Source organism: Rutilus rutilus, assembly GCF_951802725.1.
Source record: "Rutilus rutilus genome assembly, chromosome: 17".
Lineage (NCBI taxonomy): Eukaryota > Metazoa > Chordata > Actinopteri > Cypriniformes > Leuciscidae > Rutilus > Rutilus rutilus.
The window spans coordinates 18,608,792-18,633,651 of record NC_140230.1 but is presented as its reverse complement, the minus strand read 5'-3'; the positions used below and the strand labels follow the sequence as shown (position 1 = coordinate 18,633,651).

The following is a 24,860-nucleotide window of genomic DNA, read 5'->3' as shown; positions in this document are numbered from 1 at the left end:
TCCAATAAGGGACGAACTCGGCTGGGACATGCTTATTGCTCATAAGCATCCCATACCCTACTCCCTTCGAAGGGCAGGGCCCTTGAAGTGGGGACTTTGGAGTGAGCAGGGCACTTACGTAATTTCCCATGACAACGCAGCACGGTGTCCATCAGCTGAATAGCTGTTCTTACGACAATTAGAAATTTATATTATAGCTGTTAACATAACTGTTGTAAATAAATATAGGCTACATTTTATTTAAAAAATTATATATGTGTGTGAGTGTCTCAACTTTAAAAATTGCCTTCTCATCTTTGGACCCTGCATTACCTAACATTTCTTATTAAACTTTTTTTAAAAGCATGATACAATTTGTACAATCAAACTGATGTATAGAATCATAGCTTACCCTCTTGGTTCTTTTTCTTTAACTTTTTTTTTTTTTTTAGCTCATTGTTAACTCTTTTCTCATTTGTATTCTGATGACATTGAACATTGTATATAATATAATAATAAAAAATAAAATATGAATGTAATCCTATATATATTTATGTTATATCATAATAGGCTTGTTTGAGATGAGCAAAATCTGCGCAGAACCGATCACCGGTGATCAGCGCGAGATGCATGCCGGTTAGAAATGTGTCCGAGTACGGTCCGCCTTGCTCTGATGTCATGCTGACATATGTCAAAAATCTCTCGCGATCGCAAGGCGCAAGTGTCGGATTCTGCAGTCGAGCGCAGTTGCTCTCCACCGACTGCGCTGATCAAAGCACGATGGGAAACAACTTGCTGACGAAACAGCTTAATGCTCATTGGTTTAAACAACTGTGATGTATTGTTCTCTTTTAAAATGTTTGATTTTAAAACTCTAATATCAGGTTTTATGTGTATATGTTATGTGTGAATATTCCCAAACTATCTGACAGTGCGATATCTTTGGGTTATGCAATTTAATTTTTATAAAAAAATAAAATAAATAAAAACACATAGGCCTATGTCTGTATTAAAGAAAAAATTATTGATAAACATGTATTTGGAATGGAATTAAATAAGTACTTTGGGTGTCTTTGTTCATTTTATTTATTTTCATATAAAAGCAACAGAACTTGAATTACATCCAGTTTATTAGCAACACTGTGCACGAGCGTGAATCCCGCGATATCCATCTTTGATCTCGCAGGTGTCAGATCCACTACAAGAAGAGAGATCTGTCCGGCTTGCCTGCGCTTTTTTCACTCCTCCTCTCACTGCAGCTGCCTACTCTCGCATGCATTTCAGGCGAGGCAAGGCGCATCTCAAACAAGCCTAACTTGCGCGACCCCGTCGTTGACTTTCTTTGATGACGTTTGCAGTCAGTGAAGTCCACTTCACTGCTCATGGAGTAGAGGAGCAGAGAACACTGCGTATGGACCCTGTCCCTGTCGAATGGAACGCACCTTATGGTTCACTCTCGCTGAATGATTCAGGAAGTAAAAGTCATAAACGCGCAGCCTTCAATATGCTCGGTAAGTTCTTTGATTAATTTGTTTTACATTTCTATGTACACAATTTTATCTGCAAGTCTGAAGTAGCCACCAAATAACATGTAGGAGGAATGGGTTGACATGCGGTTTTATTCAAACTGATTTTAAAAAGGTAGCGGCTTCTTTTTGTTTTGTTTGTTATACTCCGAGGTGGAAACAGTCCAGTTTCATTGATTTGGCTTCGCTAATTCATACAAACAAACATCTTTTTATTTTATTTAAAAAATGTATGCTACGCCGAAGTCCACCAAACTATTTCTTATTTGTTTGATCTTAATCCTCAGACATCGACATATCACTTTCATTTCATTTTTCATTTATTTCGATCTCCATTAGCTGCACACAAGCAGCTACTCTTCCTGGAGTCGATACAATCCAACATGCCGCTTACAAGACAAGTAGCCTATGTCTTGAGAAACACTTAGGATGTCACGAGAAAATTTCACTTGTAATGAAAGTCTTACCGTGCGTTGAAAGGAATTATTGGAAACCCCCCTGGTGCAGTGACGTTTTCAGAGGAAAACTATGGGTAGTAGCCTACTATGGTAGTACAACAGATTCCCCAAAGTTTTGAGTTTGTAATTCTCCATCAGAGAAAGCTGCAATTGTTCTGAGTAGCCTATGGCTATGTGTATCCAGCAAGAAGTGTCAATATATCTTTCATGTTTCAGAAAATGCTGTTTATTAAATATTAATTTGAAATGTTATTAAATATGAATATAAACGGTTATTCAGTTAATACAGAATGAGTTCAGTTAATCCAGAAATGAGTTTCTGATGTGCTGCACAATTCTGATATTAAATCAAATAAGCTGTACAAAGCTGAAATTGCGGCATCTCCAACAGCCATATATTGTTATAATTGTAATAGTTACAAATAAATCTTTAATAGTTTTAATTGTATTTGTTATTCCTCAAATTAAATCGTCTTTACAAACATAGGAATGAGCCAGATTCAACTAATCAATTACTATTATTATTAATATTATATAAAATATTAGTACTAGTAGTAGTACTAGTAGACACATATTTATTAAAAACATGTTGTTCAGTAGTAGGCTACTGTAGGCCTACTACTGAACAATGTATGTTTTTAATAAATATGTGTCTTTTCATATTTTAATTAATAATGAATATGCTATTAATAATTTTCCTTGGCGTATTAAATCTGCCACATACATACATTTCATGTTGGCCTATTATGAATAATCAGAATACATGCAACCTCAGATTTTTTAAAAATTTTTTTAGCATGTTAAAATCATAACATGATTGTTTTTTCTCCGTTCCCTTATGTAAATATCAACACTGATTGTTGGAAATTGTAACTAGGCTACATAGTTATCAGATCCGTTTGTCAGAAGATAACAAGCGGAACCACTTTTATTGGCACATTTTGCGTTTTGATCATGAAACCTATAGCCTACCTGCCACCAAATTCCAACCCTAGGGCACCAACTATATTGTAAAAGTTCGTTAACGTTAACAGTTCGCTTACTAAACTCGGGTTTGATCCAGGAAAATTATTTTATACCTTCTGTACAGCACTTTGGTTCCACTTGTGGCGTTGAAAGTGCTCTTTAAATAAAGTTGAGTTAAGTTGAATAAGTCATTTATAAGTGGTTAATGATGAACTAATCATTTACAAAACATTCATAAATGATTAGCAAGTGATATCCTAACATTTTATGTGTGTTTTGTGGATTGAGTTATAAGTAATTTACAAGTGATTAGTAAATGATTAATGTGTTACACATCATTCGTAGATTACCACTTCAAAATGGCGGCAGGGATTCCCCCGAGGGGAAGTGCTTAGGGAAGTTCGCAAGTGCATGTCTAAAAGTGGACTGGAACGCAGCATTGGCTGGCTTCCCTAAGCACTTCCCCTCGGGGGAATCCCTGCCGCCATTTTGAAGTGCGTTCCACTTTGTGAAGTTTATATGGACAGACCCTCGTTCCCTCGATTTTGACAGAGGGAGCGAGTCTACTTCATATGTACACTTCAGGTACCTATATGTCCCACAATGCAGTACGACTGAGACGTCACCACATATCTCGTCTAATCACCACCACAACAAACAACTCTATGATATATTAATTCTATATTTTTAAATTTAAAACAACCCAAACACGCCTATAGGCCGCCATTTGGATGCTGCATTAAACAAATTCTTAAAGGGGAAAAAATTTAAATAATAAATTAACTCCATAGCTGATTCCAAGTGATCAAGGGCTTAGGACGTTCCAGTTCAGCCCGCCGCAATTTCCGCCAGTAGTGGGCACTCGTGCAACTTAAGCAATGACGTACATCCGAGTGAACAAGACGGAGGGAAGTTAGCGAGTGAAGGGCATGACAATTTTGGACTGGAACAGCACCTGATGCCCGCAAATGAGTTAAAATCACCCGGAATCTAGAGCGAGCGAGCAAGAGCGCGCATGCGTAGTGCGCGCACAGCAGAGAGATATGATATCTATGTAGCGAGAGACCTTGCGTGTGTGTGCTAGTGTGCGCGTGTGTCTCACGAAGCGCATGTAAGGAACCAACCAATCAATTGTCAGTGCGGGCGGGCTTTTATCTATACTCCCGAACCGAATTAATATAATAATAATCAGAACCGAACCCGATAATAATAATAATAATAATAATAATAATAATAATAATAATACAAATAAATACTTTTTTGTAAATTATTACATTAATGCACAGAATAATAGCCTAATTACAATGATTTCACTCAGAATGGCTGTAAAAAAAAACTGTTTTAAAGGTCACCAAATTCTGAAAAATAACATTTAAATGATCCTTTTGCTACAGTTTTTGCTTGAACTTGTTAAAGGGGTCATATGATTGTTCTAAAAAGAACATTATTTTGTGTATTTACTTTAATGCAATGTGTTTACATGGTTTTAGGTTAAAAGAACACTATGTAAACATAAAACCATGTCTGCATTGGTGATAGCAGAACAAGAACACCCATGGTCTCTACGATCAGCTCACGATGCTTTTGAGAAACACAGCCCTGGACCTTCTGACAAACACACAAAGACAGAAAGTTCTGTAGCCTTGCAAACACTAAAAAGACTAATACCGTAAGCTCGAGGAATTAAAGGGTTAGTTCACCCAAAAATGAAAATTCTGTCAGTAATTACTCACCCTCATGTTGTTCCAACCCCGTAAGACCTTCGTTCATCTTCGGAACACAAATGAAGATATTTTTGATTAAATCTGAGAGCTGGATCACCATAGGACCTCCATAGGCTTCTAAGGCATTATAACTTGCTGGCCCAGAAAATGTATTAAAGACATTGTTAATATAGTCCAAGTGACTACAGTGGCTCAATCTTAAGTTTATAAAGCGACGAGAATACTCGACGAGAAAAAGACTCGAGGCCCAGAGAGAAGGAAATGAATAGTGGAATAAAGTCGTTATTTTAGGGGTTTTTGCACACAAAAAGTATTCTCGTCGCTTTATAAACTTAAGATTGAGCCACTGTAGTCACATGGACTACTTTGATGATGTCTTTATTACCTTTCTGGATATGGACAGTATACCGTACAAACATTTTCAATGGAGGGACAGAAAGCTCTCGAACTAAATCTAAAATATCTTAAACTGTGTTCCGAAGATGAACGAAGGTCTTACGGGCTTGGAACGACATGAGGGTTTTTGGGTGAACTAACCCTTTAAAGCTAGATTTGATTAAGCTAAATTGATCCTTGCAGTTGGCCTGTCCTGACATAGCTTACCCTGACTTGAATGAAGCAACTTTTTTTTTTTGTTATTTTTGCCCATAATTGATTTTTTTTTTATGATAATGTTAGATAAGATCACATTTTAATTGCTTTGTGGAAATCAAACAACTGACTAGTTTGTTGTTTGTGAACAAGGAGAACATTGTCATTTCTTGTTGATAAAAAAAAAAAACATGGGGTGATATTTTTGCCTTGACATAATTAGCTGCAATAATAGTTTGTGTGGTGTTGATGGGTTATAAGTTAATGTGATTTCTGAGATTTTAGAAATCGTAGCACTATACTGTTTTGGGAAAATATTTTTGTGTGCCAAAGGCCCACTCAAAACCAATACGTCAAAACCCATATGTCAGAGAAAGAGATAGAGGGTTTTTTCTCATTTAGGGTGGCTGATAATACATGTTACTATCATCAGAACTTGAATATAATATGTAGGGGAAGTTGGGGTATCATTTTCCTCTTTTTTTTTGGTCTAATCTGTCAAATCTAAGAAAAGTTTGAAATACTTGGTTATTACTCCATTAAAATTGTAAGCAGTGTCATACAAGCCCTGCATATTTGCACTTTTGAATTAGGAACCGGACGGTAAAGCATTTGCTATTTCAGAACATAAAATCATGTGTGATCTTGTTGAACACTAAAACTCTTTGCAAGGCTTTTTCTCCTGCTGGCCTGTGGTTCACATTTTTTTACTTGTGCTACCAAAATTTTTTCACTGGCCCCACCACAAAAGATTAAAATCGATGATTAAAATGCTTTTCGAATGCAGGTGCAAGCGAAGGTTAATGTTACTACAGAAGTGAGGCTTTCTCAATTCTCAAGATATACATTTTTCAGTAATCATTATAACCAGTTTATCTTGGTTACTATTGTGTGACAATCAGAAGCAGTTCAACATGTGAGTGTTTTTCAGTTGTAGAAAGAGGGGAGATCTTTTTTTGCTGTAAGAGTAGTTGTGGTTGTATGAAGTATGAAACAACGTGATAACACTTACTTACTTTATGTTTCCTTTGCCTTTATTGATTTCCCTTTTTTTAACAGAAACAAGGTCCCTACTATATTAAGTTTATAGCACAGATCTATAATTTAATATATAATAATATTATGTATTTTCCCCCTCCTTTATGAGTGGTTGAATTTGCAAGCAGAATACTTCAATTTAAAAATTCGCCTCTTGTGTTGCATCAGATGTCATGTGAAGTATTGATTCAAAAAAAGGTAGTTTCCTTTCTCTCCCTAAGATGTCTGTAGAAGTCCTAATATGGACATCCTTTACCCCTGTGTTGCATCATACAAGGTGGTTTGCCTTTGTTTTGCAGTCACGAGTTTTGAGTGGGTAGGCTGGGGTGTGGCAATGTTTGTTAGCTTTAAATACTGAAGGACATCAGATAAAGGAATGCAGGATGGGGAAAGTTATTAGGAAAGCATATAATCTCAGTTGATCTGGGAAAATATCTTCTTCTAAAACTATATTTTACAATTTGAGTGGCATTTAAAAACCTAAGCTGTGTCCAGAATATCTGGTTAAATAAACATTAAAAGGCAGAGGGTTTTCCAGTAGCCATGCTAGACTTCCTTTTTAAATGACTGGTGATCATTTTTGATAAGTCATGAAATGAAGTATTAGTTATCATGCTTTTGCATGTAAAGGATAGTCCAGCCACCCCCCATAGAACAGAAAAGGAGATGTTTGACAGAATGACAGTCGCAGTATGCATTCAGTGGCACATCCTCCAGGAAATAAGTCAAAATTCTAGGTTGGCATACTAAAATGTACACTTAAAGTAAAAGTGGAAACATGTATTGTGTCAAAATATATTGCAATACAAAAATACACATCGTGTATAGTTATAATTCTGTATTTTTAACTGAGAAGGATCAAGAATGATTCTATTCTGGTGTCACCATTTCCCTGCATGAAGAAGGACTTCATGTCCATTCCTGATGTAATACCAAATTTAGCATTTTAATGAACCCCACTTTTTGCTAACTGTTTATCAAATGTTTTAAAATACAATTTTAATTCTATTTGGCTTTAAAATATTGTGAAATCATGAGAAGAGGTGACATTCTAGTGACAGGAGTGTATTGTTACACCCCTAGTAACAGTTAATTAGGTGTAAAGAAGAAACTTTTAATGCAGCATGCACAGTAGAAATCATTTATTGATTCTCATTACTGTTTTGAGTAAAAACATTTATACTGCCTCTGTGTGTTAAATATTCTGTGAAACATCTTTTTAAACTACATTTGATGCGGCAGATATGGTATTTTACACTGTCTTAGTTACAGTACGCATATGACATTATTACTATAATAATTAACTTTATGAATAACAGTAAATGTTAATAAAAACAAGCAGCGCCACACAGTAACAGAACTCAGTTATGTTTGTCTGATTTAAAGCCAATTGTAAGCCAAATTCCTCCCACGTCTTTAGGAAATCATTCAAAGATGTTGGATCCTTAGCCTATACAAATCTGTTTTTCCTAGGAAAATGATCACACTGTTTGTATCCGTTCCATGAGTAATTATGTCCCAGTGGATTCTGTGTCTTAAAGGCTTCAGTAAAAGCTGTCTATGCTTGTGTACACACAGGGCTGCATTTTCCAAAAACATTGTAAGCCTAATTTGATTTTAGAACAACTGCCAACTAGTGATCTCTATGATCAACTTAGGCGTACGATGCTTCAAGGAAACGCAGCCCAGTATCTACACAAAGTTATTCATTTGAATGTAACCATTATTTACTGCAGTGTCTTGTACCAAACCATTTTATATACCTCATTGGCACAATCAGGAGGAAACCGAAATGGTTTATTTACTTTTCATATATCAGAATATACAAGGGGGAAATCTGTTAGAATGGATTATTGAATGGAATTACTTTGAAATATAACAATACTGTCATTTATTTATTTATCAAAGTACAAGTGAAATGATCCCCAGTGGTTGCTGAAAGTATACTTTGACGCTGTAGCAGAGGGACAAACATGCAGCAAACTGAATTATGTGTGGTTAAAACCGAGGAAAGATAAGTATTATTCATCGTGTGGTTTGAGTGAAGATTAAATATTAGTCATGGCCAGACACGTTTGCCTAAAGTAAACTATAGACTGTAAAAAAAAATATGGACGTATTGTCCGAGACGTCACCCTAGGTTTCTGAGGAGCATTTTTGAATCCAAAAGAGGGCGGAGTCGGCCATCGCCATCTTGGCTGCGCATCATCACACGTCACTCCTGGATAACCAAGAATATACCATTTTAACGTTAGTCGTTGTTAGGACATCTCTCCTCTAGCTAACTTCCCTCTTCATGCTTCTCTCTCCTCAACTCCCCACACCCCCCTTCATGTGCACGTGCACTAACCCCACAACCCCCACCCCCAATCGGTTATTGGCTGGAACACTGTTTGTTATGTTTGGTGGCCAAGGCTGGCCCAGTTTGTTTTTCTTGCCGTTTGTGAACCCTGGGCTGTCTACAGAGACCGCGTTTTTTTACAGTGTGTTTAGGAGACAGGCAGCTAGCGGATAGTGAGGAGATGTTTGCTGGATGTGACAAAAATGTTTTGGCCTAAAAAACGTGTGACATCGCTAAGAGCACCTTTAAATATGAAAACTCCAAAAAGCAATGAAATTGTCAGACATCCATAGTGCATGTTCACAGAGGAATCCAACTGAAATACAGCGCTGATTGTTCTCTCGATACTCGACAACGACGGAATCCAAAGGCGTGGGCGAAGTAATGGGTGTATTAAATTGTATGAAAAATTTAAATCCCGGAAAAAGGTCCAAACACGGCAGAGATGGCAAGTTCAGCAGCTGGAATTATCTGAGGTGTCGTGACTCTAACAGACAGCAGACAAACGGCTAGTAGTGACAGCAGCGGCAATCCACCTGCCACTCAAGTGGCCACGGCCTTAATTATGCAGAACTTTAAGGCTTAATATAATTTAAATAGATGAGTGAGAAAAAAAAAAATTCACCCTCCTCACAGTCGTCATGAAGGGCAAAATTAGCTTTAAAAAACAAAACCAGTTTTTTTCTGCTGTAAAGTTAGGCATTTTAACATGGGGGATATATGGAATTGACTCCCTTTTGGAGCCTGTCTCTAGTGGCCAGTCGATGAATTGCAGTTTAAATCACTTCTGTATTGGCTGCCGCTTGGTCTAACCTTATCTCATATTTGTTGATCACATATCAAAGGATGTTTAAACATGATTAGCATGAAAGCTGCCATTGACAAAGCTTGTCAAGTGTAGTGTTATGATGACTAAGTGTTACTCTTTATGAAAGACCTTTGATTATGGTGTAAACACTTGAGCTGTAATTTAGCTCTTGTCATCTGCTGATAATACATGAATGTGTGTCTTTGTCAAAATTGAGAGATTGGGCTCTCTAGACAAGGAGGTTTCAAACTTGTCCAGTGACCTAATATTTTAATAATGTTTTCCAGATAATGCTTTCTTAAAAATTAAATAGCCTACTACAATGACAGCATAAATACCAGTGTTTTTTTCAACATTACCATTTTTACTCGCACTGTATAAATTAATCTTAAAATATGTAGTTATCTCTAAAATTTTAGAAAGTAGGGCTCTTAACAGGGGATCATGACATTGGGGGTCATTGGCCTCAAAAAAAGTTTGAATAGGCTTTTTGTGTGTTAATCTTTGTAACATTTCAAATGAACCTGCTTGTTTTGTGCATGTCGTCTTTCAGTTGTGGCCGTGCTTCTGTGCATCATACTGTCATCACAGGCAGCTGATGCCCTGCAATGCACAGGGGGGAGACTGGATGATGGACAGTTCTCCTTTAATGCTTCATATGAAGTTAAGGAGGACATCAGTGACTGCGAGACCCAATGGCTTGTAGATGTAAATATTTTATGTCTTAAAAAAAAACATACAGCGCTAAGAATATGTTTGTGAACCCTTTGAAAATATCTGGATTTCTGCATTGATTACTCATAAAATGTGGTCTGATCTTCATCCAAGTCACAATTAAAGACGAACACAATCTGACTTAACTAATAACACACAAACAATTGCAATTTCTATTGAGCGTTTTATTGAAGACACTACACCAACTATAGGAAAAAGCAAGTGAATGTCTGTCTGACTTCTCCGCAAGATAATTGGAGTCAATTCAGGAGATAAGGCTGGAAGTGTGGGTTGCTCAGGTGCCTTGCCCTTTAAATAAAGGCACACAAAATCAATGAGTCTGGGAAAATGTTCTGTGGACAGTTAAGACAAAAGCTGGAAATTGGAACAATACGTAGTTGAAAGGAAAAAGGGCACTGTACGCCAACACCAATACCTCTTCAATTATGAAGCATGGTGCCTCAGGGCACTTTGAAATCACTTTCATGATATTTTACTGGAGAATGTCAGGACAACAGTTCATGACCTTTAAGTTTTAGAGAGGTTAGGTGATGAAACAAGACAATGACTCAAAGTACAATTGTTTCTGTGTTCTTAGTTAAGTCAGATTGTGAGTTAAATGAAGACCTGACTACATTTTATGAGTAATCAAACAGAAATTCGGATGACTAGGGTTGTTAGTTAAAACCTAAAGATGAAATGGTTACTAGTGTTTTTTTCCCAACAATTCTCAAATAATTCATTGCACATAGCTTCAGTGTAAAAACAAATGTATAAAAAATTTTTATTCTTGTTTATGTTTATGCCTTGCCATCCTCTCTCCCTCTCCTGATCAGGAAAAACTGGCAGGACTTTCTGATGCTAATGGAGATATGAAATTTATCCACCCAATTGTTAAGGCAACAGCAAACACAGCCATCTTACAGACCTGCCCTGAAAAATTTGAATGTCTGCTCATCTGCCCCGCTGGAAATGTATTTGTTTTAATATTGTTCAATATCATTTCATTTTTATGTACTGCTAGGCCCTTAAATTAATTGAATTGCATAACTGAACTGACATTTGCACTTTATGCTTTCATTATGGACTCTGTTTTTATTTATTTTGCAGATCATTGAAAAGCAGCTGTGCTCTTGTAAGTAATTGATTTACTACTATGACTACACAATCTTTATAATCATGCCCGTTTACCTTGACAATAGGATACTTCTTACTATCTTAAGAATTTGCTGTCTGCAATACAAGCATACACGTAGATCAGTTTCCCACAACAAATAAAATTACTTTCAGTTTGATTCTTTCTGTCTGAGATTTTGTTTTATGATAGTTTTATGCTGTACAGATTTTTTTTACCTATAAATGTTGAAGCAGGTGTTTAATCTTCTGTACACCCAGTTTAGCTCATAGTAATATCACGTGACTAAGAACAAAAGACTTGAGATTGCCCTAGTATGTGCACTGAGTAAAATTATTGTATTTCAGGTGATGCCACTCCTCCGACAACACTTCCTGAAGGTAAGGTCAACTGCTTATTTTATGTTATAGCGCTGACCTGTATCAAGCTGTTAACATGAAAGTTCTCAAACAAAGTGTTGGCACTGGACACTCAAACATTTTCTGTTGTCCAAGATAGGCCTTTTTAGGCCAAAGAGCAAGTATCCGGTTTCAGAAACCAGAATGCACATTAGTATGTGCACTGAGTGAAATTATTGTATTTCAGGTGATGCCACTCCTCCGACAACACTTCCTGAAGGTAAGGTCAACTGCTTATGTTATGTTATGTTATAGCGCCACTGACCTGTATCAAGCTGTTAACATGAAAGTGCTCAAATAAAGTGTTGCCACTGTACACTCAAACATTTTCTGTAGTCCAAAATAGCAACAAGCTAGTATCATGTTTCAGAAACCAGAAAGCACATGCATGTTGTAATTTTTTTTGTAAGTTCTTTAGCATAGCAAATTAGCAGCAACAATGTGAACATAACACAAGCAAACACCATTCTTTGAGCAAAATGGACCGCAACAGTGACCTCGTGCTTTCCAGCAACTTTAGAACATTTGTTCCTATTATTTATTTTTTCATAAGGATTTGTGAAATATCTGTAAAGGTTTATGAACCAATGAGTTTATGAGTACAATATAAAATACGTATAAATATATTTGAAGATTATTGCTAAATATTCAAATATGAATGTAGTTTAAGAGCGTCAACATACTGACATAATTACGTAGCTTACGTTGGCTCTATTAAACTTTTTCTTTAAAAAAAAAAACACTCTTAAATAACTCACTTGTATCTTCTACAGCATATATATTATTACTTAATCTTAGATATGTTAGTATTTAAAAAAAAAAAATATATATATATATATATATATATTCCTCTATATAGAAAATGAATGGGATTTTTACTTCTGGGTCCTGACTGATATGCTGAAGGTTCTCCACAGAAGGTTCTCCACAGGGATTTCAGATGTTGTTTTATTACAACCAAAGCAATTAATGAAAGCCCTGTGTGTATTTGTGTAATCGATGATACATTTTTTTAAACGACAGTTCACCCAAAATTAAAAATAGTCATAATTTTATCTCCCTCAAATAGTTCCAAATCTGTATGACTTTTTCTTCTGTGTAAGATTTGCCTTTATATTTTGCCTTTGATTTTTTTTTCTTGTTAAATTATGTACTTTATCTTAAAGTGCTCGAATATTCTCACACCTCTCTGTTGTATCTTTATGTTTGTTTGTTTTCCCAGTGGGTTTTCCTAACTGGGGCATTGGTGTTCTGATTGGAGCAATTGCTTTTGTGGTGTTGGTGACGGTCACCATTGTGCTTCGTCAGAAAAGACAAAGGTAAGGTCCTCTTAAAAACTGGCATGAACAAGATAAACACATGGCTATGAGTAATATTTGTCTTTTAATATTTGTGTAATTCTGTCCTTCTAGGCGAGGATATTCTTCTGGCAGTACAGATTGCACTAATCTTTGATTCTGGTATGTAGCATCATTGGTATTTTGTCAAATACTGCAGTAACGATGTTTATGAATAGTCCAAATCATTATCTTTGGTATTATCCTTTGAAATAAACTACATTATATTAAGGAGTAAATTATAGTATGCACTGCAGTGACTACAGTTTCTAAAAGGCTTTCCCTTTCCTTTTTATTTAAGGACAGAAGTCGTCACATCATTGCACCTGGACATTTCATCTTCAGTCATTTTAACTATAATCTTATCTTTCATATAGCAAGGCCATAACCATATTATGGCCCTATTTTATAGTATTAGCTCTATTATTCTATTTATGCTGGCTACATATCTTGCAGGATTTTGTGTTTCTTGTCAATTAAATTGTGATTGAGACACTGCGGTTGAGAAATTGTGATAGACTAACCTACATGATGAAGTAATTATATTATTTTATTATATATCATTGAACCATATATTTATATATAAATACTCCTTGTGTCCACTTATAAGGTGCACATATGAAAACAATATTTTATCATAAAAAAATAATTTTGTGTCCGTTATGCAAACGGGCATGTTATATATAACTGAATATATATATATATAATATGCAAGTAGAACTATAAATACATAACTACATTTTATGGTAACTTAATATATTTAGCTTATAGGATAACTTAATACATGTAACTATAAAATTCGTATTATAAATATATCTATCACTGGTCCAATCGGTTTGTGGGAAAGAACTTGGTGGATTGCATAGCACTATAGTGTGTGCATAAAAGTAACTGTATGACCAGGGCAAGTATTTCTGTTAGTTGCTGCTGTGGAAGCAAAATGAAATGAAATGCTGTGCCAGTGAGTACACATCACATCTAATGCATTACTAGTTAAATTCACTTAGCATTAACACTGCTTCAGATCTGCCATCAAATTTGAATGTGTGTTTGAAAAATATACAATAACTAACATTGTCTAGATGTATTATTCTACATTAAAGATGGTTGGGGGTGGGGCTATATAGCCCATATAGAGAGCATCAAAATGCTGAAATGCTCTCTATATGGGCTATATGCTGACAAAGTTATTTCCTCCCTATACTGTAGCTGTTGATGTACTGTATATTCATGTGTCATCTCCATTGGTGGTGGTTGACGAGATCCCCCCTTCCATATGTAAAGCGATTTGAGTACCCAGAAAAGCGCTATATAAATGTAACAAATTAAATTATTATAATTATTAATGCGGTGTTCACTATCACATTGTAGGAAAGGAAACTGGCAATGCTAGATTTGATCAGATGTGTATCAAATGTCTATTTAAAACATTATACGTGTCATGAATAATGTTTAGTAATATTTGCTTAGCTATTATATTGCATGGAATCACTTACTCTTTGTAATGATGTATTCCTTTTTAAGCACTTCTGTCTAGGTGCAAAATCTTTATGAAGGATTTCTGTTAATAAAATAGGCCTACTATAAGACCATTTCAATGTGTGCCTGATTTATTTTTCTACACCACAGATAAGATAAAAGAGTGCAGCTGAGAAGAGTATTGGCTGATGACTCACTAACCCTTAACACTGACTGAGTCTGTAACTCATTATGTCATCTGACAGAAAGCTGAGCTCAGAAATATGCTCCTGGTGGGTTTGTCTGATATTGAAGTGGTCTTTGAGGTCTCCAGCTCATTCAATGCCCTGTCAATACAATATACCCTCAGTCTCAATCAGTTAATCACATCTGAACAGTGAATTTTATCTCGAATGTAACATTTCAAAATTAATATTTATTTACATCTCAAAAAATTGCCACCCGATAAGGTTTTTTTTTTGTTAATGTTAATGCATTAGGTTTAAAAAATATATTTTTTTACAACATTTATTAATATTAGGTTTATTTAAAAAAAAAAAAAATCATTCTGATGGTAGTTTTAATAAGGTTAATAGCTTCTATTTTTTCCCACGCCCCCCCCGCAAACATCTGTTCTGGGAGTAACGCTGCGTCCAAAATCGCATACTGTCTGAGCCTACTACAATTGAATTTAAATGTCCTTCGCAACCGTTAAAAAAGTGCGTTCTATATAATATGTGTGCTTCTCAATACTCAAATTGATGCTTCCTCGTTTTCTCCTCCGTCCTTCAATCCGTGACCCAGAAACCAACCGAACTCCGCCATCTTGAAGGGTATTTCAATTCTTTTCACCATGAGGTGAAGAATGAGGAGTGAGAAAGCTCCCTGAGGAGTCATGCGCGAGGATACTTTTATGAATGCTCTCGAATGGCCTAATAGGATAGTTGACATGCGTTCACGCGATGTTATAATTATGAGATTTCAACTTGTAAAAAGCATTCACATCCTCGTATATCTCGTTATTACAATACTTATACGTATTGTTTATTGTAAGTTCATGATACCTAATGCATTAACTAATGTAAATAAATTAAACAGGGCGGTATATTCTGCACACCCAGAGACAGTTTATGGCCTGTATAAACTTAAATGACCAGAGCTGGCTAAAACCACCAGTTCCAGTTCATTGGCTATAGCTGTTTTGCAATATTTAGGAATCTGCACACATATGTTTGCTGGGAAACTGTTGATCAGATGATCACCCTGCCAGGAAACATTTGTTTATGTAACCAGCAGCAACAAAAGACCAAACTATTGTAAAAGTTTACTTGCCATTTTAGTGACACAGTAATATTCCCACATGCATGCTTTATGTATAATTTCTACAAGGAATGTCACAGACATTTTGCACTAAAACAGGTATTCTTTCACACCTCGTATTTGTAGCAACAGCAAGAGACAAACATCACTGCACTGTAGATTTAAATGCTGGGGTTTTCCAAAGTGCACGTTGTTTCCACGGTAAGCTTTTCACTGTCTGACTGATACTGTACCAGTAATTACCTCACCCTCAGGAAATGATGCAGGATGGTCTGACAGTTAATTTAGCCACTCATATGGCAGATAAATAATCACACCACTTACTATTTTCTCATCACACTTCCTTAGACATGTCCCCTGTTAATAGTGCATCTTCAATACTCTTCTCACCATTTTTTTTGCTGAGTCATCCATCACTTTTATTCCACCATTACATAATGAAATATTTTCTAGCTTCCGAGAAGTGTCAAATAGCTACACATTTATGTCCACAGTCATAAATCTCAAACCATCTGATTCTTTTGCTTTGTCTATGTTGGTGTTGACCTAATTATTCATGCCTTTTACCCAGAACACTTATTGCATTATCATTTTCAAAGTTCTTACATAATGTTGTTATGAAACAAAACTGTGCAGTTTGAAGCAAATACGACATTTGCAATAGTTAGTAAAATTATATTTATATAGCACTTTTAAAGCCACAACACACAAAGTGCTTTACACAATATAAGAACACAATTAAGAATACAGCCATGAAGAGCTATACACAACATATGAACAAGCAAAATGCAATATAAGTATAAAATATCAAACCCCAAAACACAGAAAAAGACATCACAAAATATTAAAAGCTTATCTATACAAATAAGTTTGTAAACAACATTTAAAAAACAGACACAATAAGATTAAAAACAATAAGATTTTTGTACTTTTGCTTATCACATTTTTTATGATGCGAATACTGCAAAAAAGAAGTAAGTCTATATCTTGGCAATAGTTTTGCACCTTGAAAGGAACTTTGCACATAAGCCACAATGGCCTGAGGGTGTTTGGATGGTTTCGATAACTTGACATATAACACTAGACTTTTTATCTTCATGTTAAAAGAACTATAGAAATATTATGATTGACCAGACGGGCAGGGCTGTAACACTTTTTTCAAACTTCTACTGGATCCACAATGCTTGCTTGAAAAGAGTCAATGTAGTTCGACATTTGCCACATTGTGAGAGTGACTAACACTTGCAAACACTACTGTTTAAAAAAAAAAAAAAATGCATCCATTTACCATTTTCCCATCTTGTTTGCCATATTGTCCATATTTGTACTGACCGATGAGAGTACTTTTAAAATCACTCTCTGGTCTTTTCTAAAGAAGAACAGATTTTATCATCCTACTTTTTTTCTGGTCAGATTTTATTATGATTTGTTCTTATGGCCACGTGACAGGCTCATGAGTTATAAAGAGAGACAGGAAGTACACTCACACTTCCTGAACTTCTGTTCAAGAAGAATATGCGCTATTTATAGTAGCTGGTAAACGTGATTGTGAACCGCAATAATCATTACAGGATTGATAGTTCCTGCACATAATCTTTGCGTATCATCTAGAAAAGCAACCAAAAAAGTCAACATTTTAAAATGATTTGATAATGAAAATATGATTAAATTTGAGACTCTCTTCAGCAACTGAGAGAGAGAAAAAATGGAAAAGGTCATTTTCTGCCAGGAGGACAATTATCCTTTACGGACATTTCCTTTAACTCAAAACCACAATGTCAACTTAGAAACTTCCTTTATATTAACACAGTACATTGCTTTTCAGATGCACAGTGCACCCCTCCCAACATAGGCCGTGAAGTAATTGGTACAGATGTGATATAATTTATGTAAATTCTTTTATGTGCAGATGATGACTACAGATAGTTATTTACACAATACCAGCGTAAGACTCTGAATTTGACCTAATTTTGATGTTTCTCATACTGCTGGTTAAAAATGCCCCTTATTTATTCATATGGGTAACTTCTTCTTGCCAATACTGAATATAAAAGCTTAAAAATGTATATTGTATAGCTCTTCTATTGTAAATATGTCATATAATGTGAATTAATATGATAATGAAAAGTATGGTCAATTAAAGCCATTTAGATTTAGTGATGCATTCAGTTGCAAGCATTATACACATAATGCTCAATTTCTTTTGTGAAATCCTCTGCTGACTAAGTGCAAAATCTTGTGGTTTCCATAAGATAATTTTGATGTCTACATGACTTATTTCTTCAGATCATTTTACAAAGTAAATCAATACTCACCTCTAACATGGGCCAAGTCTGTGACTTATGTCAGATAGCTGCTCACAACTACACCCCTGGTGGGTCTTTCTGACACTGAAGTGGGAATTTGAGGTCATCAAGCTCAATCAACACAATATCATCAATATCCTCAATCAATTTGAGGAGAACAGATAAATCATCATCCAAGTATTATTCATATAGCTTTACAACAGCAGCTTTACAGATCCTTCTTTTAAGTATTTCCCTTTCTTATGACCTGCTTTTGTTCATTAAAACTTCACTGATTACTTTGACATAATATATCTAATTATTGTCAAAATGCTTAAAGATATAGTTCAAGTATTAAGACAATGGCAATTATGCATTGTGTTATGCATTGGGTATTATGCAATGGCATAATAGACAAAGTAATACACTGTAAAAAAAAATCCCGTTGTTTTTACGGAAAAAAACTGGCAGCTGTGGTTACCAGACCAATACTGTAAAAATCACATCAAACCGTAAACATACTTACGGAGTAACATGTAAATTTAACATTTTAAACATGTGAATTAATTCAACATTCTGTTGAAGTATTAATATCTGTTTTGTACCATAGTATTACACTGACAAACCAACAACTACAGCAGTAATGAGAGTCACATGATTAATCAAAGCTAATCACAAGTAGTTCTTCCACAAGAAAGTAAATATTAATATGTAGAAGGTGCACAGTGTCATTCACACAAACATTAAACACCATCATGGTAACACACATGAAATTTTAAAAATACAATAAACATTAATTTAACAACATTAAATGTAACATAAAACCCTAATGTGCATAACTGATTATAAAAAACTAAGAAAACTATGACGAAACATAGTTATTTCAACAAAAATACATCAAATGTGAAGTGTCACGCAGGGAATTGTGGGAATGTCAACTTACATTTTTTCAAATAAAGTCATATTTGAAATATCTGTGGTTGAATAACATTGACAGTGTTGTATGAACTCATACAGGAAGGTCTAGGCTCTATAGTCGCTTCAGTTGGCCAAGTACTGCTCAAGAAGAGGCCGTCTGACTGATATGTAAAGCGACCAAGTTTGTTGTTTTCAGTGTCATAATTAGGGTATCTGCAAGTTGGAGTAATGGGCATGACGAAAAGTTGGGGTGGACCAAAAGGTCTTAACCATTGGTCGCGAAAGCTGTCTGTCAGAGCACACCTACTTTTGGCACGCCCTTTAGCCTACTCTGGACAGTTTTCAACTGTCTTCATTCAGCCACAGAAAACATCCGTGGTTCCCTGGGAGGACGGATCGAGACATTACGTATGGGGGAAACCCTTTTCCTCGAAATAAACGGGAACAATACTTATGATTGTGTGTATTTTACTTAGTGGTTGGCTATTAAGTTACCCACGGGCGCGAGAGAATTCACAGCCTCCTCGGCCTCCAGCAGCGCTGCCTAGAGACGACCTAGTTAAAACACACGCCGGGTAGGTCGTCCAATGGCTACTCAGCCTTCTTCTCTTGCAAGGACAGAACGTGCGGTGCAAAAGAGGGAATATCCAGGTTGTAAAATCTCGCAAAAGTGTTTTGAGACGAGACGACCAGCCTGCTGCGAGGCAGATGTCCTGTATAGATACCTTTAACCCAGGCACATGAAGATGCCAAACTCCTGGTGGAGTGGGCACGCATTCCCATTGGGCAGTCGAGTCCTCGGGAAGCATAAGCTTAGGCACGCACAGCTTCCACAATCCTGTGTGACATTCTCAGTTTTCACAGCGGGCCGCCTTTCTTAGCACCCGCGAAGCAGACGAAAAGCTGCTCCGAATTTCGAAACTGGCTAGTTACAGTCTACCTAAGAACGCAACGCGCGCACTGGGCAGAGGGCACGCCTCTGTGATACTGAATCAGTGGTTGGCTGGGGGGAGCAGAACACGTGTGTATTGTATAACCTGCACTCTGAACGGCGTTAAGAGCACTTCAGGTGTGTGTCTGGGCGTGAGCCTAATCATAAAATCGCAAGAGAGAGAGCACTTTCAAGTCGCTCGATCCGGCCGGCTCGAAGGGTGGGTCAGACAGCGCACTGCACTGACGATAAGTCCCATTCTGGCATTTGGCGAGGAGGATTCAGCCGTCACACCTCTTGGAGAAAGCTTGTTACTAGGGTGTGCTTTTTGTTGATTGCAATTTATAAAAGTATTTTTCCCATGACCCCCACATGCATGCTTTATATATATCGTCTGTGCAAGGAATATCACAGACCTTTAATACTGAAACAGATATTCTCAGCACATACCTCATATTTTGTCACAACAGTAACACACTGGAGTGCAGGGAATTCCCAAAGCATGTGACGTTTAAGCTCTGGTCAGAGGTTACAGCTGTGGGTTACCAGGTTAACAACAGAACATGTCTACTGCTGATTCATACAGCCAATCACATGCCAGTATAAGATCACCTCATATATCACTTCTCAGCAATCACAGAACAGGAAATGATGCAGGAGGAATGAACTGTAATATAACCCTGTGTACAGATCACACCTATTCTATTTACTCCTCAAGGCAAAGAATTCATTAGTGGAAACATGCTCAAATTCGTGACTAAACTTTGCACTGTTGTTTGGAGTGTCTTCTGAGGGAGATTCATTTGTCACTTTTCTTGAGTCATCTAGCATTTTTACTACACAATTTCACTCTGGGAAGTGTCAAATAGCCACCCACATATGTCCACAGTGATAAATAACAAAACACATGTTTTCTTTGCTTTGTGTATGTGGTAGTTGACCTAACTATTCATTCATTTTACACAGAACACTTAATGCATCATCATAAGCTATTCTCTATAATGGCCAATGTTGTTTATATTGAATTTTGTTGTAAAATAAATAGTGTATGGCAGATCATAAAGCTTGGAATGTGTTGTTGGCTCCATCCCTGAATGCACCTGAGAAGTTTGGGGTCAGCAAAACAAAATGTTATAAAATTATTACAATGTTTGATTACTTGATAACATCAAAAAGGCTTTTTATTTATATGGTAAAAAAAAGAGAGAAAAAGAAACAAGCCGTATAAGCAGACGAGGAGGGCTGTAATACTTTTTTCAATGTACTTCTACTGGACCCACAATGCATTTAAAAAACTTTTTTTTTAAATTATATAATATGTGAATGGACACTGTGAATTTCTAAACAACACTCTAGCCTTCTCTAAAGTAGAACAGATTAATTCACTTGGTTCCATGGCCGGTTGCATAAACATAGACTAATGATTAGACTAATGATAATGAACCTTAGACATGCTTAGACTAATCTTAAAAGTTAGTCATGAATTTTTTCAGTCAGTTACATAAAAAGGTAGAGTGGTCTAAATGACATTGGAAAAGTAAGACTGATTAGAGATTATCTAGTTCTTAAGACTAGAAGAGCTCAGGAATCCACCCCTTCAGTGAGTGGGCAATCATTATTCGGTGACATCCCTGACTAACCAAAAAATAAAGTAGGAAGATTGAGTGAAAGTGAAAAACATTGATTGAAATGTAACATTTACATAGATAATACAAATGATGTGCTAATGGGTTTCGTTTACAGATTTACTAAACTCCTTTGGGGTCAAGCAAAACGTCACTAGACACTAGATTTAATTATATCACGTGGAACCAATCATAATGATAGATATTCTACAGCAAAGTGATGACATCACTGATCACTACCTTGTAACGTGCATACTGTGTACTGCTGATATTTGCCATATCACATGACATTATCAACCATGTAGAACAATTATCCCAATCCAAGATTCACAAATTACCTGCATGATCTGTCTCAGCCGCTCAGTGCACCCAAACACACAAATGAACTTGAGGAAATAACTAGGAGTATGGGCACCATTTTCTCTAGTACATTAGAAACTGTTGCACCCATCAGATTAGGTTAGAGAGAAGACAATGTTAGAGAGAAATGTACTGCACCATGGTACAACAGTAATAATCACACTATCAAGAGAGAATCTCAAAATATACTGTAGAGCGCAAATGGAAACAAACTCATTTAGACGTCTTTAGAATCTTGTAGAAAGACCGCATGTCCCAGATGAGCATCTCCGCGAACTCATAGATAATAACCAAAACAATACAAGGTTTTTGTTTAGTACAGTGACTGGATTAACAAATAAACTGACATCACCTGAGTATTCTATTACAAGTTGGTCAAACTATGTAATTGCAGTGCTTTACAACTAGGACAGGAAGAGCTAAATAAACGTATCATTGCATCTAAACCAACAACATGTTTATTAGATCCAATACCCACTAAACTACTGAAAGAGCTGTTACCTGTAGCAGAAGAGCCTCTTCTCAGTATTATATAACTTATTATTCTCAGTATTATTTACGTCTGTTACAAATGACATACTTCTAGTTTCTGACCAAGCTTGTATCTCAACACAAGTATTACTTGATCTTAGTGCTGTTTTCCACACTGTAGACCATAAGATACTCTTAGAATGACTACAAGATTGCACTGGTATTCAGGGACAGTCATATAGTTTACATAATAGCCTACCTATCAGACCGTTACCATTTTGTCCATTAAAACGGGAAAAAACCTGTTTAAAAAGGGGTTAAAAAAGGGGACGTAAAAGATAATGTCAGTAAATTATCGAGTGCCGCAAGGATCTGTGTTAAGCCCTCTGTTATTTTCAATATATATGCTGCCACTTGGTAATATTATAAGAAAACATGGAAATAGTGTCCACTGTTGATACTTAGTTTTATTTCATCAGGACCAGATTATCCAAGTTGACAGAGTGTGGTAAACATATAATATATTGGTTGACCTGTAATTTCCTTCTATTAAATTCAGATAAGACTGAGGTAGCCTATTACTCAAAAACCTGTACACAGAATCTACAATTTGCATTTAGAAGGATGTACTGTTACTTGATCCTCTACAGTAAAAACATGGGTGTTATATTTGACAGCAACTTGTCTTCCGAAAATCATATTTCATATGTTACAAAAACAGCCTTCTTCCACCTCGCTTGCTAAGCTACAGAAAATGCTATCTGTTTCTGTTTCTATTCTGTTTCATGCATTCATGGCCTCTAGACTGGATTACGGTAACGCATTACTAGCTGGTTGTCCTGCACTGCTGCATCCTTAATAAACAAGCTACAATTAATCCAAAACTGCTAGAGTTCTTACCAGGTCAAGAAAATAGCACTCTATCTCTACACTGGTAATAGGTAACCAGTCCCATTTCAATTACAAAGTATTGCTACTGACCTATAAGGCCCTAAATGGTTTAGCTCCTGTGTATTTAATTGATCTTCTATATCGCCCTACAATCCATCACGCTCTTTAAGGTTAAAAAAAACTCTGAATCAACATGCACCAATGATTCTTTTGAATTTGATCTATTTTCTATGCCAAAGTAGATCAACGCTCACCTATAACATGGGCCAAGTAACCCATAATGTCAGATAGCTGACAGATAGCTACAAATACAAATGTGAGGGGGTCTCCAACCCATTTAACACACAATATCATCAATTGGTTCTCCATATCTGAATTTATCTAAAAAAAAATATATATATATAATAATCCTACACGTGTCATATATAAATATTTTATTTTATTTCCTTCTGGAAACAGTGACATATGCTATCTACTCTTTTATGGACACTATTTAAAGCTCTTGACTATTTTCTTCCACAAAGATCAAAGCATAGTAAAAATCAAGTGGCTCAAATCAAAGTAAATGCTTTGTTGTCTTACAACATAAAGTACAAAGATATTGCTTAATGCATGCAACTTTAACCAGAATATTAGAGAATTATATTTGATTTCTCCCATGAAATATTTATGGACATTACTTGGCATAATCATAAAAAACATAACATAAAACAAGGGAAGAGTAGTCCTACGTGTAACATGCCAACAGCCACTGTAAAAAATCCAACTTCAATTTTGTCAGACAAACTATTTTAAAGGTCGGTTTAACTATCAAATGTAAATTTAAATGTAAAAAGCTTACATTACATCAAATAAATACATTAAGGTCAATTTTAGTCCATTTAGTATAGGAGCAACTTAAAATCTTAAAAAGCATGAACTTACAATGTCAAGTAAGTGCTCAACAGCTGTTACGCATCGTTTTTTTGTTGTTGTTTTTTTACAGTGCATCCTACAAATGTTTCAGAATAATGATACTCATTTCAAATATAAATGTCATGCATTTAGTTTGTATTTTTCAATTGAGCTTAACCTTTTTTTAACTTAACACATCCACCGACCTGTTAAGAATACACAGACATTTGTTGTGATGTTGAATACTTGGATACACTCGTTTATCAAGTCAAATGTTCAATAAAATGCATACTGCCTTACCAAGCTGGTGTCCATTTTCAGACACGTAGTCCTCGGTTTTCTTTATCCAAACAGCATAGTAATCCACAGTTCAGAAAACAGAGTTGCATAACCTTACTTGAAAAATTCCACGCTGACGTAAACTGCTGTCAGGGTTCCAAGTCACCAGCTGCAGTTCTGGAAATAAAACACGAATAGCATTAGTCTACAGCAAAGGATAAGTAATTAGGGCCCAAGCCCTGAAAGGGTGAAGGCCTTATTGTTTCCGGAAGTTTTTTTTTCTTTTTTTTTTTTCTTTTTTTGCCTTTTTGCCACTTTTGGGGCCCTTAACATGCTCAAAAACTCTTGAAATTTTGCACACACGTCAGAACCTGCGGCCATCAGGGCCGGACTGAAGCTGGTACCCGGGCGTG

At 36.0% G+C, this 24,860-nt stretch overlaps 1 protein-coding gene and 1 long non-coding RNA gene across 4 annotated transcripts in view; one reads left to right on the top strand and one right to left on the bottom strand.

Annotated features, from left to right (window-relative positions):
- LOC311275782 overlaps positions 1-24,631 on the bottom strand; it is a 111,375-nt gene extending 86,744 nt beyond the window's left edge. The window contains exon 1 of the long non-coding RNA XR_014624975.1: positions 24,469-24,631. This is a non-coding gene — a long non-coding RNA (uncharacterized lncRNA). The remainder of the gene's footprint in view (positions 1-24,468) is intronic.
- Positions 1,070-14,607, top strand: LOC311275778 (uncharacterized protein). 3 transcript variants are annotated; one of them, XM_084385022.1, is made up of 9 exons: positions 1,070-1,490; positions 9,985-10,139; positions 10,982-11,119; positions 11,256-11,280; positions 11,628-11,660; positions 11,866-11,898; positions 12,901-12,997; positions 13,091-13,138; positions 13,322-14,607. In XM_084385022.1, exons 1-8 carry the CDS (start codon positions 1,325-1,327, stop codon positions 13,131-13,133), a joined length of 690 nt encoding a protein of 229 aa, XP_084241148.1. In that variant the 5' UTR covers positions 1,070-1,324; the 3' UTR covers positions 13,134-13,138; positions 13,322-14,607. The 3 variants fall into 3 exon arrangements, with proteins under 3 accessions (XP_084241148.1, XP_084241147.1, XP_084241149.1); XM_084385021.1 differs by having other exon boundaries at positions 13,317-14,607; XM_084385023.1 differs by lacking the exon at positions 11,628-11,660 and having other exon boundaries at positions 13,317-14,607.
- Positions 24,632-24,860: the final 229 nt, after the last annotated feature.